The sequence below is a fragment of the Corvus moneduloides genome, chromosome Z (assembly GCF_009650955.1).
Source record: "Corvus moneduloides isolate bCorMon1 chromosome Z, bCorMon1.pri, whole genome shotgun sequence".
NCBI classification, from domain to species: Eukaryota; Metazoa; Chordata; class Aves; order Passeriformes; family Corvidae; genus Corvus; species Corvus moneduloides.
The window spans coordinates 66,589,137-66,605,443 of record NC_045511.1 but is presented as its reverse complement, the minus strand read 5'-3'; the positions used below and the strand labels follow the sequence as shown (position 1 = coordinate 66,605,443).

Here is a 16,307-nt window from a genome sequence, read left to right as displayed (position 1 = left end):
CAACAACACTTACACTGATGTTCATTCTGCTCTGATGATATTACAAGTGAATTATTATCCAGTTAGATCACAAACATAGCTTTGATTATGATGGCATGTTTATTCACATTAAGGTTTCACTACTTGTTTGGAAGCAGGAGCATAGTTTTGCAGCTCATTTGGATATTTTTTTTCCTAAACAGATGGAGGAGAGGTTGTTTTTTGTGAAAATAACAGGAAGGTAACATAAAATACTTGAACATGTAATGTAAAAACAACCGTCTCAGTAATGCTACCCTGTGGGTCACCACCTCTTGGTCTCTGTATGGCTAAGTAAACATCAAAGATTAACACATTTGTTGCTTGATTTTGATTAAAGAGCAACATGCAGAGCATGGACTGAGAAGGCAAAGGCATTAAAACAGGTATCATAATGTGTAAAAGGAGCTTATTTTTTTTCCCCCCCAACCATTACCTGGTTTTCTCTTTTCTGCCATGTTGAGTCTTTCTTTCTCTTCTTGAGTTTTCCCTCCCTTCCATTAAAAGCTAGGCCAAATCCTAACTAATTCTAACATGGGGCTTGAACAATTTATGAAAGGGCTTGTGCAGTTGCCTACCACAGCAGGAGCCGTGCAAATCTTTTCCACTTTGATGCTCCCAGTGCTGCAGACTCTCATCAACTGGCACATTAGTCCAGTTCCCACTGACACAGCCTTACAGAAGGTGATTTTTAAACAAGTCATTCTACTCGGTGCATGTGTGTGCTGGGTTCATGCGTATCTGTGTTTGCTCCTGTGGCAGCACAGTGCTGTCTATAGGTGGGCTGATCAGTCCCTGTTCAGTCAGCACGGAGGGCAAGAGGATAAACCACCTGTCTGTCTGCAAAAGACCAAAACAACATAGAAAACTCTACAATAGTGCAGTGTTGGCACACTGCAAAACACTCATATACCTCTGATTTGAGGGCAAAATCTGGGGAAGTGGAATATTATAATAATAATGATAATAATAATAATAATAACAACAACAATATCTTATTTGAACCGATACAGTAAAAATAATATTTATTTTCTCTTAATATTTTATCAGGATTAATAAGACCACTGTATTGATGGATTATATATGTATATTCACAATAGTGTGTCTCCTTCTGCACATTTTCATGAAAGATTTTGCAGGGAACTTCTGTTTCGTGGCAAAAAAGTCCTGCAGCACCTCTACAGTTCAGAAGAGATTGATTTTTGGTGAAGTCTTAGCTTATTTTCTTCCCTCTCTTAAGAGGGTATAAGCAGAGTCAGGCTGAATGGTTTCGTGATGCATGTGTACTTCGAAAAAGATAATGAAACTCTTTTCATGATGTCTGTGCTGTGGTAACTGCTGTCCTGCTCTGCATAAATGCAGAAGGTGGCCTGTTAAATGGTGAAAAACAAATGGTGACAAACAAAAATAGCAAAGAGGTGCAAATCACAGCCTTCTCAAACTGCCATCTTGTGCCAGGCCTCTGTGTGAGGCAAAGCTCTGTCAGCTGACCACAGGGATGTGTGGCAGGTGCCTGGGGACAAAAGGCAATGTGACAAGTCAATGCTGCCTTGAATGCCAGTGTTGACTGTTTCTGGCTAGGTTTGGGTTGCAGAGCAGCAGAAAAACAAGAAGGGTACCTCAAGTAGTGCCCATTAACATAGAAGTTACCACCAGTTTCATGGTTAGAAGTTTAAAATGTACACCTCTTTGTTTTAGGTTTGACTGTTCATCAGTTTGTGTTGGAAGTCATGTATTTGGACTGCTTTATTGTTCTGTATTTCTTTACGTACGTCTTCAGCTGACAGAGCATGAAGCTTTACCTTAGAGCTCAGCTCTTGAGCAGACTCGCTGAACTGTAAGTAAAGAGGACGCTGCAGTTATGCAAAACATGAAATTATCGGGTCATCTACCCAGGGCTGTTAACAGCATGCCCTGTTCCCTAAGAAGCAAGCACAGCCTCTTACATATAGAGCGACAGAGTGACAGTTCATCTGCAAAAATAAACAAATAAACAAAACGAAATCTGACACAATATAACCCAAATAGGAGAGCAATAATCTCATCCTATGATTTTATAAAAGTACAAGAGCTACTCTGCTAGAGCATGTCTCATGATGTTTGCTAAATAGCATGTGTAGATATAATCAATTGTTCATTAGAGATGCCACGCACGACACAGATACAAACAATCATGCCATTACTGATTTACCCTTGACCCTGTGCTGTTATCACATAAGGAATGAGGTGCAAGACCACAAAAGCTAGGGAGCAATTTTTCCTCTTCCCTGTGGGAAAACTTCTTCATCACTTTGCAATTATTGTTCAGGAAGGCACAAGCCTGCTACGTATCAAAATTAGACTACATGTACCTTTGGAGGTGTCAACACTATGCTGTGAGATCTCTCAAAGTAACCCCCATCAGTACTGGGGAAAGCTCTCCCATGAGCTCACTGCAGTCAGGAAGGTGAGAAAAGCCTCTCTGCTGTACCACATGCAACTCCTGCAGCTGCTGCAAGTCATTCCACGTCTGAAGGGCAACAAGTGTCTCTAAATCAGGTCTTTTTGAAGAGACTCCCTACACTCCCCACCTGCTCTATGAGGCTTTTCATCACATCACAGGTGTGCGATGAATAATTTCTGTTGGATTAAGCTGTACCAAAAAACACACCATAGGAGATCAAGGCGTATTTCAACTGCTAATCAGCATCCAGTCCACAGGAGTAAGTCTGATATAAACCTCTCCAACATGCAGTGCATGTGGACACTGGGTTCTCTGCACCTGCTGTTTCCCTTTCAGATCCAGTTCCGCTGAGCAGTGCTGCTCAGCTAATGCAGGCACAGCCCAGGAGATCCCCCACCTGGCTCTGTTGTATGCTTCTCCGACAAACACACTGATTCACATTGGGGATGGAGCAGCAACAGCGATGTTCAGCATGTCCTGTTGATGTCTATTCACCCTGACAGCTAAAGTGGAGCCAATAACGATACTTGCAGCAGGCACAGACTACCGTAGGTTCTGTATACGAACAGCATGCCCTAGTTCTTCGCAAATGACCCTTGGACTCCCCCCTGCTCCTTCATGCAGACAGAAGCCTGTCCCATTAGGTCACAGCGGTGAGGAGGAGGAGATGGAGGTGCATGTGAGTGCACTGTGCAGTCCTTCCAGATGTCTCCACTCCTGCTGTGAGAGTGGGGACGGGTACAATGTTCTTTGGCGATTTCACTGGGTCTTTCACGACGAGTATTTTTTTCTTGAATAAGCCAACCCTTGGTTGTGAGAGAGCACAGGATACTTTTCATCTTTAGTATTCGTAGCAAAGGACAAAAGCTTGGGCTCCCCGGGCTCAAACGCCGGGTGTCTCACAACGAGGGGCCGCTTACAAAGTGTCGGCTGTGCATTTCTGACACCCGTCGAGTCAGTGGGGGAACAGATCTCCTTACACCCACACAGTTTTAACTCGGGCAGGTGAGTAGAGCAGGCACCGGCGGCGCCTGCGGAGCTGCCGCGCCGGCACAGCATCTCCGCGGCCGCGGCTGCGCCCGGGCGGCCCCGGCATCCTCTGGCGCTGCCGGCGCGGCGAGACAGCCGGGCACTCACCGCTCCGGCCCGGGGGGAGCCCCTCGGCCGCGGTCCAGCTGGGACACGGCCCCGCGGGAGCGGGGGCTCGGGCTCCACGCGGGATGGAAGCTGCAGCATCCGCCCCGCGGGGAGGGGCCGCCGCGCTGGGGCCTGCCGTGTGCGTCACTAGGGCTCTCTGGAGAGGAACGAGCCCTACTTAAAGGTTTATTTTTTTTCCCGGAGACCCAGATTTCCTAAATCCCGATTCAGTTTAAAAATAGCTCTTCGAAGGACTTCAGCGCCCCCGCCCGTGCGTGGTCTGCGCTGGGGAGCATCACTCGCACAGGAGTACCCGGGTCGGGAACGGGAACAGCTGGTGAAATTCGGCTGCTGTGGGAAGTGCTGCTAAAGCACAGCAAACAGAACGGTGCCTGGTGTACTCCCGTACTCACTCGCAGATACGGCAGCGCCGGTGTTAAAAAGCAGATTTTGGATTTAATCTGAGAAGAAATTTGCACGCTGCAGCATGTGGCATTCAGTATCTGGAAATAGCTCCTCGAACTTAGAAAAGCTCTGCGCAGAGTTTTTACTGAAATGAATAGATCGTGCTCAGTTTCATATCAATAGACATGGCTCTACTGATTTCATATGTTAACCAGTTTATGATCAAAATCTTATAAATAGAGTTATATTAGGAAAAATCCCAAGAACCCATGCAGGGTTACATAGCTGAAAATACATACGGTGTTCTGTCACTATGACTAGAATGCAAGACACCTTAAACTATTAAAACCCCAGCATTCTGCAGGTCTGCATTAGCATTGCAGGCAATGTGGAAGAATGCAATTTTGCTTAAAAAGCACCAGCTTAAATTAAAAGTGGATTGAGAAAAATCTCAAATACAGTCTTCCAGGTGCTTTGTGCAGTTACACCAGTATAATCTAAGGCTGTGACAATTCACCTTGGTTGAAGACTCACCCAAAAAGGTTTGTTCTTTTGCTCATCATAGGGCAGAAAGAAATCATAGGGCTAAGAAGTGAATTTATGTGATGGTTACATCCCAGTAAAACACAAAAAACCCAGCCCCCAAATCCTAAAAACAAAGAAAACACACATACCCCCCCCAACAAGCCCCAAAACCCTAAAGTTAAAAAGACTGTTAAAACAGAAAAAAAAGGGATGAAAGTAGAAGGTGGAAGGAAGAAAAAGCCTTTACAGAACTTCTCTCTGTTCTTAAAATTGATGATCAGCACTCAGTACAACAGGGAAATGTCATCACCCTGGAGTTTCTCAAATATCTGTTGAGCATGAAAAGACTCCCACAGAATTCAGACAGAATTCATCTGACGAGTCAAGATCATTTCAATATGTCACTATTTAAACTTAATATTCAATCTTCTCTTTAAAGAGAAACCCAGGGCTCTTTCAATTATTTTCAATGAATATAGTGTTGCTAGAAGTAAACTTTAAATCAATATGGAGTCCACAGTGCAACCTTCTGGGTTTTCTTATATTTACTCTGTATGATTTGATGTAATAAAAATAAAGATATGATTACCTCATGAAATTTATGTTGGGGGGGGTGGGGGAAGGCAGGAGGAAAGAGCAGCAGGAAAAATCTGTGGTGTCTGACTGAAGGAATTTTCTTGTTGTGGGGGAGGGTGACTGGGCAGAAATTTTGACCCCAGTCCTGCAATTGGATCCATCAAGCCTGACCCCTGTGCTACTGCAGTGCTTGCTGGAGTCAGCAGAACTAAGTGCTAAGTGCAGGGCTCTGTCCATGTGGAACTAACTGGGGATTTGGGACCTTCCAGTTTCCTACTGTGGAGGGAGGATGAGCTCACCTCTGTGTAAATTCCAGAAAAGGAGAAAGACACTTCCATAAGAGAAACTTGCACTTATTTTTAGATCTTCTGTTCTCTCACTCAATCCCATAGAGGTCATGCTGAACACAGCATGTCTCTCCTTCTCCAACTACACGTGCCTCCCCTTCTCCAACTACCTGCTAACACCCGGCCATCACTGCTGAAAAACAGTGTGTCCCATATTTCTCTAACAAGAAAAACCTCACACAAAGTTTGCAGTCACTGTTCAGTAGCTGCTTCTGCAGTTGCTAATCCAGCTTTGAGTCTGTTTAAATGATGTGTCCCAAATACGACCACTGTCAATGTCTTTTCCATCACTGTGGAGCACAGTGGTTTTTTTGTGCTCCCCACAAATGCTTTATTCCTTGGCAACCTCTAAGTATACAGGACAGGGAGGTGTGCACCTGCAAGGTCCATGCAGCTGGGCAGTGTTCTGAATGCACATCTCCATCCAGAGCTATGTCTCCTAATTGCTAAAGGAGCTGCAAAGAAACTCTAAGACTTCCAGCTGTCAGGTACATCAGGTTGGTGTGCAACCATCTGTGCTCAAATGCCAAGCTTCTCCAGCACCCAGGTATGGGATCAATCACAAATGGATGGAATCTGGCAAGAGCCAAGACAGCTGTGTTCAAAGTAAGAGAAAGTTGATGCCTTCCATAATGGACACCTGGTTTGAGCTGTGCTGTGCCAGGCCAGAAGACTGACCTGCAGGCACACCAGCAGTGCACCGCTTGGTTACTTTGGACAGTGACCATTGCCCTCTGGAGCGTTTTTTGTGGTGCCCACTCCAGCAGGTGAGAGCCGAGATCAGCTTTTGGTTTGACCCCTCTGAGGGAGATAGGCAAACCTAATAGGGTGTCCTGGGGTCACTGTATGATACTGTATTCCCTATTGTAGGGTTGCACCTTTAAGACAGATCTGAGAGAGAGAGGGGAAGGCGGCCTGTATTCAAAAACACAGATAACTCGCTCGCTCTCTCCCCAGCTCTCAGCTCTGCAGCAGGGCAGAGAGATGCATTCTCTCACTTTTTAGCTAGTTTCTTGTTCGTTAGCTGAAGCAAGGAGTTTTCCTGGGACTGTCCAGCTCTGGTCTGGAGCATCACCACCAGGAGGCCCCACACCGCGGCCTAGAGGGGCCCACACAGCACCCCAGCTCTGGAGAGAGCAGAGCCACACCTACAGAAAGGACTCTGAATTTACCACGTTTTCTCCACAACAAAAAGGTTCATTATCTAACATCATTCATTTTGTTCCTGCATGGACTTTGCTTGTTAAATAAACAGGTTTTTTTCACTTTCCTCCAAGAAATTTCTTTCTGAACCTGGTGGGTAGGGGCTGCTGAAACCTGCCTTCTATTAGAGGACACATTAATTTCGGACGTTTCCTCCTATTTTATCTCGAACTAAGACATGGGATCATCATAATGATATACTAGCTTGTCCAGCTCTGACGCACTTCTAGGCACATTCAAAAACAAAACCTGAAATATATGTGGAAAAATAAAATAAAAATGTAGGGACTTATGGCATTGTCATTGCTCTGGGGTTTAAAAAGCTCCCAAGGAAAGCTTTTTTGGATCTTCATTCTGGATGGCAAAATTTCAGAGCTAATACACCTTATCCTTTGTTAAATACAGCTGTAAATACATTTCACAGAATCACAGAATATTGTTAATTGAAAGGGGCCCACAAGGATCATCAAGTCCAAATCTTAAGTGAATACCTCATATAGGAATCAAACCCACAGTCTTAGTGTTCAGCAACACCATTCTCTAATCAAATAAGCTAATCTCAAGTTGTTGTGGATTCAATGCATGGAACCACCTGAACCTGAGCAAGAACATTCACTACAGCCCACACTGGGGGCAACGTGCAGCCTGGGTTGTGTGCCTAAGACCCACATTCAAATAAGAAAGGACCTCACAGATGTTCCATCACAGCCCTCCCACAGAGTGTGGGTGCAGCAGCTGTGATTGTCAGTCCTTAACAGTGGTAGGATCACACACCTCTGTAGAGGCTTCAGAAAGATGCCATTTTCTGTAGTGACATTAACCTAGTAGTTATTAGACTACTGGTGGGAGACCTCCCATCAGGTGGGGAAGGGAACTAACTGAATTTGATGCATGCAGGATCTCTTAGAGATCTATGTAAAAGTGGGCAGAAGTCACTATTTGTTTTCTCTGTTCTGAGATGCTCTGTCTCAAGCAGGATGCTCCAAAGAATGTCTACAGGACAGGGCTGTGGAACAGGACTGAGTTGTACAGGTAAACCAAGCAGAAGAAGTCTAATATGTAGACTGGACTTATTAATGAGTAAGCTAGTCTAAAGAATCAGACAAAATTAAGACATAATATTCACTTTCATGGATCAGACACTTGAGCACTTTTGAAGTTTCTCAAGCAATTAAGAATGAAAATACATCAAGAGAAAATCAAGTGCTCTCTAAAGATGCTGAATGTCCAGGAGCAATCATGATCTTCCACAAACATCTTGTGCTTTCACAGTTCACGCTGGTTTCAGCAAGTCTGAAAATTAAGCTTCTTGTTGGGGAATCCTAATATAGATTTATATCGTTGAGTTTCATGGTTTTGCTATTAATAGTTTTGCTATTAAATAATTAATAGCTCTGCTATTAAGCTGCATCGCAAAGAGCTAGTGAACTTTGACAGAGAAGAAGGAAGGGATCAGTTAAATATCTTCAGTGATACTGAACTGTGTGTCAATATCAAGATCTTGCTCACACTGTCTTATCACACAAGTATTTAAAGAAAAGATTTTTTTGGATTCTTGTTGGCATCTCTTAGGATTGTTGTCTCTTGTCTGTGATGATTTTATGAAGACAGAGGGTATATTTCCTCATAACGTGGAGGGGACAAGTTATTACAGGCATAGTCTTCCAGCAGTCCTTCTGGCTCATCAGAACTGTCTTCTGGCCTGAAAAGAGTAAGAGGAGCAGATGCAAAAAGAATTTACCAAACACAGAACATGCAAGTAATATCAGTGCTTCATCTTCCCAGCCTTATCTGGGCAAAGTACTCCCTGGCTTCTTGAGAAAATGCTGTGAGATGAAGTTCTACTGAGATTCAGCTGTTTCCTGTGTTTTTTTTCATGAAGTTTAAAAGTGTCAGGAGGTGACCTTTGTCTTCGCCCTCCCTATGCCTGTCACCCATATTGCTGAGGACAATGGGTCAGTCAGCAGTTTTTCAAACAGACTTTGATAAATGAACTAACAGTGACTTGTGCTGTAGAAAGGATATAATTATGAGTAATTCCTATAATTACAATATTTTTCCTAGAGGAAAGAACTATATAAAATTATTTTGTGTACAATTTGAGCAGCTACAAACTGCTGTGCAACAACAGCAATCTTGTTTACGCCTCAAAAATATGAAAAGTGGAAGGGCTGGAAGGTTGTTACAGTGGGAGAGGAACATGTTGTGACCAGGCGTATTCAGGAGCGAGAGCATCTGGTACCAGACTGATTCTTGCATTGTTGCAGAAATGCTGTTTGTGTGCTGACTCATGTGTTGTGATTTGAGTGGAAGCCTCTGGCTGTACACATAATAGACTAAAGGTGGTAAGTAAGATAAGCGTAAAAACACCACCACAAACAGGAGCATATATATCTTAAAAGACATTTAGTTGACTGAAAATTGAAAGGCATTTTTAAGTGAATTTAAATTTAAATTGTATAAAAACACTTTACAGGAAAAGTATGTTTCCTCACGCAAGAAAAATTCCTAACAAAAACAAAAAAAAGTCTGAGGAAGGATAATACCCTGAACTAGCTGTAGCTTCCTATGAAACCATGTATAGTACTTAAAACATTCAGAAGCCTGTGTCCAAACACACTATTCAAAAGATGTACCTCTGATTCCTGGTGTTCTCTGCAGGGTAAGTAGTGTAGTTCTCATCTCCAGTAAAAGCCAGGTTATCCAGGGCGTAGGCAGGGCAGAAGTGAGGAGAACCCGGGCTGAGAACCGGCGAGGCGCTGGGGGGAACAGCACTGCAGCAGCTGAGTGCCGGGTGAAGGTAGCTGGGACTCACAGCAGCGCCTTCCTGGGACGGGTAGGGTGGAGGGATGTACTGCACCACTGTGGCACCATGGAAAGTTATAGGCTGGTTAATGCCGGTGAAGACAAAGGACTGTCCGCTTGCAGTCTGGTCAAGTTCCGACGTATTTTCCTCTCTTTCTTTACAGGGCTTGCACGTAAGCATGTTAAATTTACAAACAGCTATCAGAATAAAAGTCACCCCAACAGACAGCAGAATAGGCCCTAGTAACTGAGTCCACTCCAGGTGAGTAATGCCATCATATTTTATCCATCCCATCACAGTGAAAGTGATCCCCACCAGTCCCAAAAACACACCTGAAAAGAGCAGGGTTGTGCCAGCTTTATCCCCATCTGACACAAGGGCATCAGATCTGTTTGGCTGACAAGGAGTGACAGAAAAGACATTCAAGGAGAAATCTTCTACATTGTTGTTGTTTTGCTCCATTACTGAGTATAATGTATCTTCTCCCACAAGAGAAAGGGGGCTTGTAAAGGACTTGGCAGAGCATTTAAAGTTGAAGGTTCAGGTTAGTTATACAAGAACTTTGCATGTGTATGGTTAACAGAGTCCATCACGTGAAAGAATAAATTTTGCTTGGAAGAATAAAGGTCTGGGAAGTGAAGCCTGAAGCCATCACCAAAGATTTCTTGAATTACCACCATCACTTCCAAAATGGTTTCACCCCTGCATGGCTGCCTGTTTCTTTGTGTTTCTTCTTCTTTAATTTAGCACCCATGATACTGCGCCCATTCTGGATAGAAGAAAAAGCAAGCTGGAGCTATCACAGCTTTTCCTTGGCACCAGCTAGCTGATGCATCCAGCATATGGACAGCACATGTTTAGTCAACAGCAGTGAGGAGATCCTTGCTCTCCACTTCCTGCTCCATTTTCTGCAGGAAAATTCCACATGGCCATTGGTAGGAATGCTTTTTCATGCTCTGAAGTGTGACATATATAGTCATGCCTGGACGCCTGTTGCAGCTCATTTTGCAGTTCATGGTTTAAAAAAATATCAAAGTAGACTTTCTGATATTTTTCTGGGACAACCACTAGGCAAGCAGGAGGGTAAGTGGCAACAGGATGGTGAGCACTGAACAGCCTGGGAGAGCTGTTGGCTGTGGGAGAAACGTTATTTCAGGCCAGCCAAAACTTTCCAGCTGGTTGAAGGTAGCATAATTACCCTGTAATTTCCCCTAAATTGTGGACATTTTTTGTTGTGGGATTTCCACACCTTCTTTAAGGTTTATACAGAATAATGTCCAAATACCCTGCACAGCACATCACTGCAGGAATGAGAAAGCATCTCCTGTTATGCTAAGCTTGACAGAGTGGGGAATCTTATCCTGTACTCAAAAGTACCTAGGATATTTCTTCATATCACAATGAATTGTTCTGCTGAACTTATGTCTCATACACTAAACAGATAGATCACTGAATTTTGAGATTTTCTGTTTCCTAACAGTTTCAGACTGAAGTAATTGCTGTTGGAGTGTTCTGGTAGAATGTCTTTGTACAATTCCTTGAGGAAAAATCTCCAAGTACTCTGTCTGTTTTGACTAGCATGGCAGGGTACTATACACAGGACATTGATTACTACTCAGGCAGTAGAACACATAATGCTATTTCCTGCTACCAGCAGCTTTGGGGGAGCAAGCTTATCCTGAGATTTATAAGATTAAAAATAGCTCTAGAACTAAAAAATTCATCTTTCAGACTGCTTCTTCAAAGTCAGTAAAAGTGCCTTTAGTCCACTGTGCATTCACAAAACACAAACAAGACAACAAACAAACTGTTGTGTGACAACAGCTCTCTTCTGGAAAGGGCTACTCACCAAATTTGGCACCTTCAGAACTGAAGCTGAATGCAATTGCAGATGTCTTTCTCATTTTTTAGCACATAGACCTTGAAGAATATTCGTGCTGGATTCCTTAAAAAAACAGCTGTTAAGTTTCCAAACTCAGCATTATTGAGTCGGTCCTATTACCCATGGTGTCAACAAATTTTCTGACAAATACACTCAAGATCAGCCTATCCCACAACACTAAGTCTGGTCAGGATTCTCTGCAACTCTTGAGCAAAGAGACCAGTCTTGCAATGCAGTGGTTTTGTATGATGACAACTAAACTAGAAAGTGCTGAAATACTAGATAAACTGTCCTTCTACTGGTAATTATAGCCAAAGTCTAAGTCATCTTCAACCTTACATTTGTTAAACTTAATGGAATGAACTGTTACTGCTCTTTACAAGTCAGGTTTTTCCATACCATGAATCATTCTTGCCACTGCTGAATCTTTCAGGCTTTCCAACATCCGCTTAAAAGCAGCACTACATTGTAAGAGCTGTCTAGCTATTAGTTTATACAGATGTAGTGTCATCTTGCTCCTTTCATTCATTCAAGAACTCTGCAACTGCTATTTGCAATGGGATCATGCCAGTGCACTTCCTCAATCCTATGGAATAGTCCTTAGATCCTGTCTGGAATCAGAGTTTTCCGAGTTGGGCGTTGTGTCATCCCACGGCTGTCTCTTTGCCTCTGGTCTAGGACATGACTTCATGATTGTTTAGCAAGTGCATAGTAGAGCTGGAGAACATAGGCTTCTTTTTTCTTTTCCAAAGCTATATGCCACTTGAACTTATAAAACAGGATGGAAAACACTCTCCATTTGGTGTGCTAGGATCTGCATTAAAATTACTCCTTTCCCTGTAAACTGTCCCCTCTTTGTAAGACAGTTTCCTCTATGCCTCCCCATATTTCTCCAATTATTCACCCAGAGAATGGTAATGCTGCAGTCAGGCAGCTGTCAAGGTCCTAAGAGATTACTGGATCACACTGATTTTTTTAAGACCAGTGCTTTTCTTTGCCAATAAATGTGTGTTCTGGGGACTCACCTTAAAATGCTGATTTACTAAATACATCCTTTTTACCTGGTATGACTCCTAAGCAAAACAGTTTTGTGAAACCAAGGAAAATTGGTCAGAGTAAGGTTTTTCAGAATGAGTGCTGTTTTCAGATCTCACTACAGTTTTGTTCTCATCTGCTTCAGAACTTACCTTTGAACACAAGCACCACCATTTTGCTTTCTGTTCCTCCACCTAATTTTCTATTACCAATGAAGACTTCTCCTGCAGTGCTTGCTACTGGAAGCAGGTGCTCTACACCCCCTCAGTTCTCTAACCTGTTTCAAGAGGCATCCTAGTGAACACTGACAGGCCATCACTTCACTTCATCACTTTTTTCGTCTCCTCATGTTACCTATTTTAACATAGTTTTTCACATTATCAGCCTGTTGTAGTAAGGTTTTATTTTCTTACAAGCCAGTAACATAAGCAGGGACTTAGTCAAAGAACACGCAAAAGAAGCTGCACAACACACGGTATTGCACATTGATTAGCTTTAAAATGAGTAAGTACAAATTACCACTCCATAATGAAACATTCAACTGTATGGAGATTAGGGAGCCAATGATTTGATTTAGTGGGACTTTTCCAAGAGAAAGGTAACTGCACATTACATCTTTAGTGGAAAACATGAATTACGTGTGTAAGAGCAGTACATGAAGAACCACTGCGAGTGGGTCTTTCACCCCTGAACTACTGCACTGCCAGCCTCAAAGCATAAATAAATTGTGAGGAGCAGGTTCAGCCTGCTGCCCACAACTGCGTTTACCAGCAAGGTGGCTTTATATGCTCCAGGGAATGTTGTCTTGTGAGCAGGCACACCAAAATGAAGGTATTTCATGCCTAATTGTTCAGATGCATGCATGTGTGATAGAGAGAGGAGCACTGATCTAGATGAAGTCTGGCATGTTCACTGCAGCAATGTGGAGGTATTGGCCCTACAAGTTATGACTCTGAAGATACGATGGAAAAGGGATAAATGGATACAGCAACACAAACCACAAAGGGCAAGGATGGGGTGGGTTCAATCCAGCAAGTGCTGCTATCCCAAAAACATAGCAACATTGCAAAGATCTGTGCAATCTTAGTTTTTCAGATGGGTTACCCGTTCATTTTTTTAGCTGCTGTGATGCAGGAAGACTTTTCCTAGAGAAAAGGCATTCATTTATATTTTGTCAATCCCTCTCATATCCAAAGGATTGCACTGTTGCAGTTAGAAGCAGAGCAACGTCAGTGCAGGCAGCAAGGAAGAGAGACCGTAACTTCATTTAGAGATGGCAGGCAACCTTTACCTCCCACTTTGCCTGTTTAAGTACGTGTGAATCAGTAACCAACTTGATTTGCTCCTAGCATTTGTATGTCAAACACTTAAGCCAGCCTTAGGGCAGAAGGTGGGTTATAGCACCATTAGTGGGACAGTAAAGTATCTCACTTCCTCAATAAAAATGCTATTCTGTATTATTTTAAGCTACTTTTATAGTTTTACAAGGTGTTGCTTCCTTTCTAATACAGACATTTCACTCCTACTCCCCACATCAAAAATTCCTCCTTCTAATGCCGTTCATCCAGTGGTAGCCTTCAGTGGTGACGGCAGACCTGCTAGCCTCTTACTCACCTCTTCTGACCTTGCTGCCACAGATTCAACAACACAGTAAGCAAATACTGTAGGCACTGGCTATGTTAACTCCTTCAGCGCTGAGCAGTTTATGGAGATGCATCCAGCACATCCACTGAGTTTGCAAGTAATGATTTTCTAAGTAAAAAACACAAGATGCTAATACAGCTGTAAACCAATCTATTTCCTAAGCATCTTTGCAAAATATACAGACGTAAATTCTGTTTTCACTCCTTGTTTTCAGAGGTAACACCTATCCTTCCCAGGAAACTCAGGTGCTGAGTCTGAAGTCAGGTCAGCAACTTTCTGAACCATGGTTTCTGTGAAGACTACTTTTTTAGAAGTAAAGTGATCCACACTGAAGACTCAGCAGTAGATGATCAAAACACAATAACCTTAAAGGAAAACAAGATTATGTCTCTGTTACAGAGGACTCAGATGAGTCAACATATTCTGCTTGATTTGCCTGGTCTCTTGGGTACATCTTGGGAACAATCAACTGAGCAAATTGCAGGCAGCAGAAAAGGTTAATATTTCTGCAGTTTGCCACCAGAGGCAACTGGTTTTTTTTAAAAAAAAGATGGTGAAATATTTCCAGATTCGTTTAAACACTTTTTGATATTTAGCCTTTTCAGAAAATGAGTGTTCCAGACAACAGCATAAAGCTAATATGGGTCTTTGCTGCATGGGATCTTTCAGGTAAAATATCCCAGCTTCTGTTCTTGTTATGTAATATAAGGATAAATTGAGAGTGTAACAGGCTCCTTAGACATGTACAAAGCTTTTTATGCATGAATCATGCATGGCAGTGGGCCCCACTGTTAAAATAGTAGGAGCAAAAGCTAAAAAAAATAATCATGAACATGGAAAACTATAGTTTGTATTGAAGATTGCGTACAATCTTGAAAAACTCACTAGGTAAAAAATGTTTCAGAGAAAGGAGGACAAAATGACTACTGGCTTTTGTGGATTCCCTTTCTTCATATAGACATTTCCCACAGCTGAGTCATGCCAGTTTAATCAGCTCCCACATACTAAATCCCCCTCTGTGCTGTGTTTGCTCATTACTCTGCATGCATAAGCCCCTAGCTCTATTGCTGGCTAAATATACCTCCCTCGCCGGCTGGTTTGTTTTTGTGTGGCTGCACAAAGAGCTGTCCTAGCATGACTGAGGGAATGACACAGAACTGAAAATAAATGGCAAATGCAGGAGCTCCTGAACATCTCTCTAAAGCACTCAGCAGGTGAGAAGCACATTCATAGGAAGGTGACACAAGGCAATCACCTTTCCCTAGGCACAGGAGGGAATTTAAGTTCTTAATTCATAGTTTGGCATTCTGTTACAGCCAAGTTGTCTGAAATTCAGCATGGTAGATGACAAGCTGAGTTTTAACTGAGGGCCCAAAGCACACAGGTGTTCAGAGACTCACTGAACAAGACAGTGAGCTCTTGTTAAAAGTTTTAATGCTGGCAAGTTCACCAGGCTGAACCAAGCCCAAAGAGTAGCTCTGCCACTTCTATTTAGGGGCACAGAATCAGGTCTGTTTTTCTCAAACAGCATTCAGAGCAAGCCATAAAATGTCAAAGATTAGCAGTAACTCAGTTCCTCCTAATTATCTTTACCTACTACAAGCTAATCCTTCAGTTTGGGAACAGGTGCAAACAAACACAAAATAGAACCTTAAGGCAGGGTACTACCAGTACTCTGGGGTTGCAGCAGGATGGCAGAGGTGAGGGTTGTATTTCTGAAGAGTCTGTCAAGTCCTGTGTCAATTAAAAATATCTGTTGCATGGGTTTCCATGAAACCGCCTCTCCTGCATCTGCTGATAAGTAATGTCTGCACCTCAAAGATACCATTTCTTTGTGGCACTCACTCTGACACAATAAGCACTTTCTGTATAATCCACGAATGATGATATAAAACAGCAGAATAATCCCCTTGAAACCAGTCATTACCACAGTTAAACTGTTAGCCTATTAACTATCCTCAGGGCTCCCTTCAGGCTCTTAACTGCAGCTAAAACTGATTTTCATGGGGATTATACTTACATAAGGACCAGAGATAGTCTAAATACAGAGTGTTTGTTACCAGGCAGACCAAAAGGTAACCACTGAAGCTCTTCATGGCATCTTTGGTACCAATCTTAACACCCCTATTTGTGAATGCTCTCAGAGTACTTGTTAAGGCAATAACAAGTATTTTCCACAAAAGTAACGCAAAAATAGAAATAAAAACACTTCCTAATTATTCCTTTTTTTGAAGCTCCAAACATATTTAATTAAAATAATCAAAAAAGTTGGTTTCTACTTAGTGC

The 16,307-nt window shown here is 42.7% G+C and overlaps 1 protein-coding gene across 1 annotated transcript; it reads right to left on the bottom strand.

Moving 5' to 3' along the window:
- Positions 1-4,686: 4,686 nt before the first annotated feature.
- Positions 4,687-16,262, bottom strand: TMEM174 (transmembrane protein 174). The gene is made up of 2 exons (XM_032096976.1): positions 9,291-16,262; positions 4,687-8,356 (listed from the first exon to the last, which is right to left on the bottom strand). Exons 1-2 carry the CDS (start codon positions 9,920-9,922, stop codon positions 8,254-8,256), a joined length of 735 nt encoding a protein of 244 aa, XP_031952867.1. The 5' UTR covers positions 9,923-16,262; the 3' UTR covers positions 4,687-8,253.
- Positions 16,263-16,307: the final 45 nt, after the last annotated feature.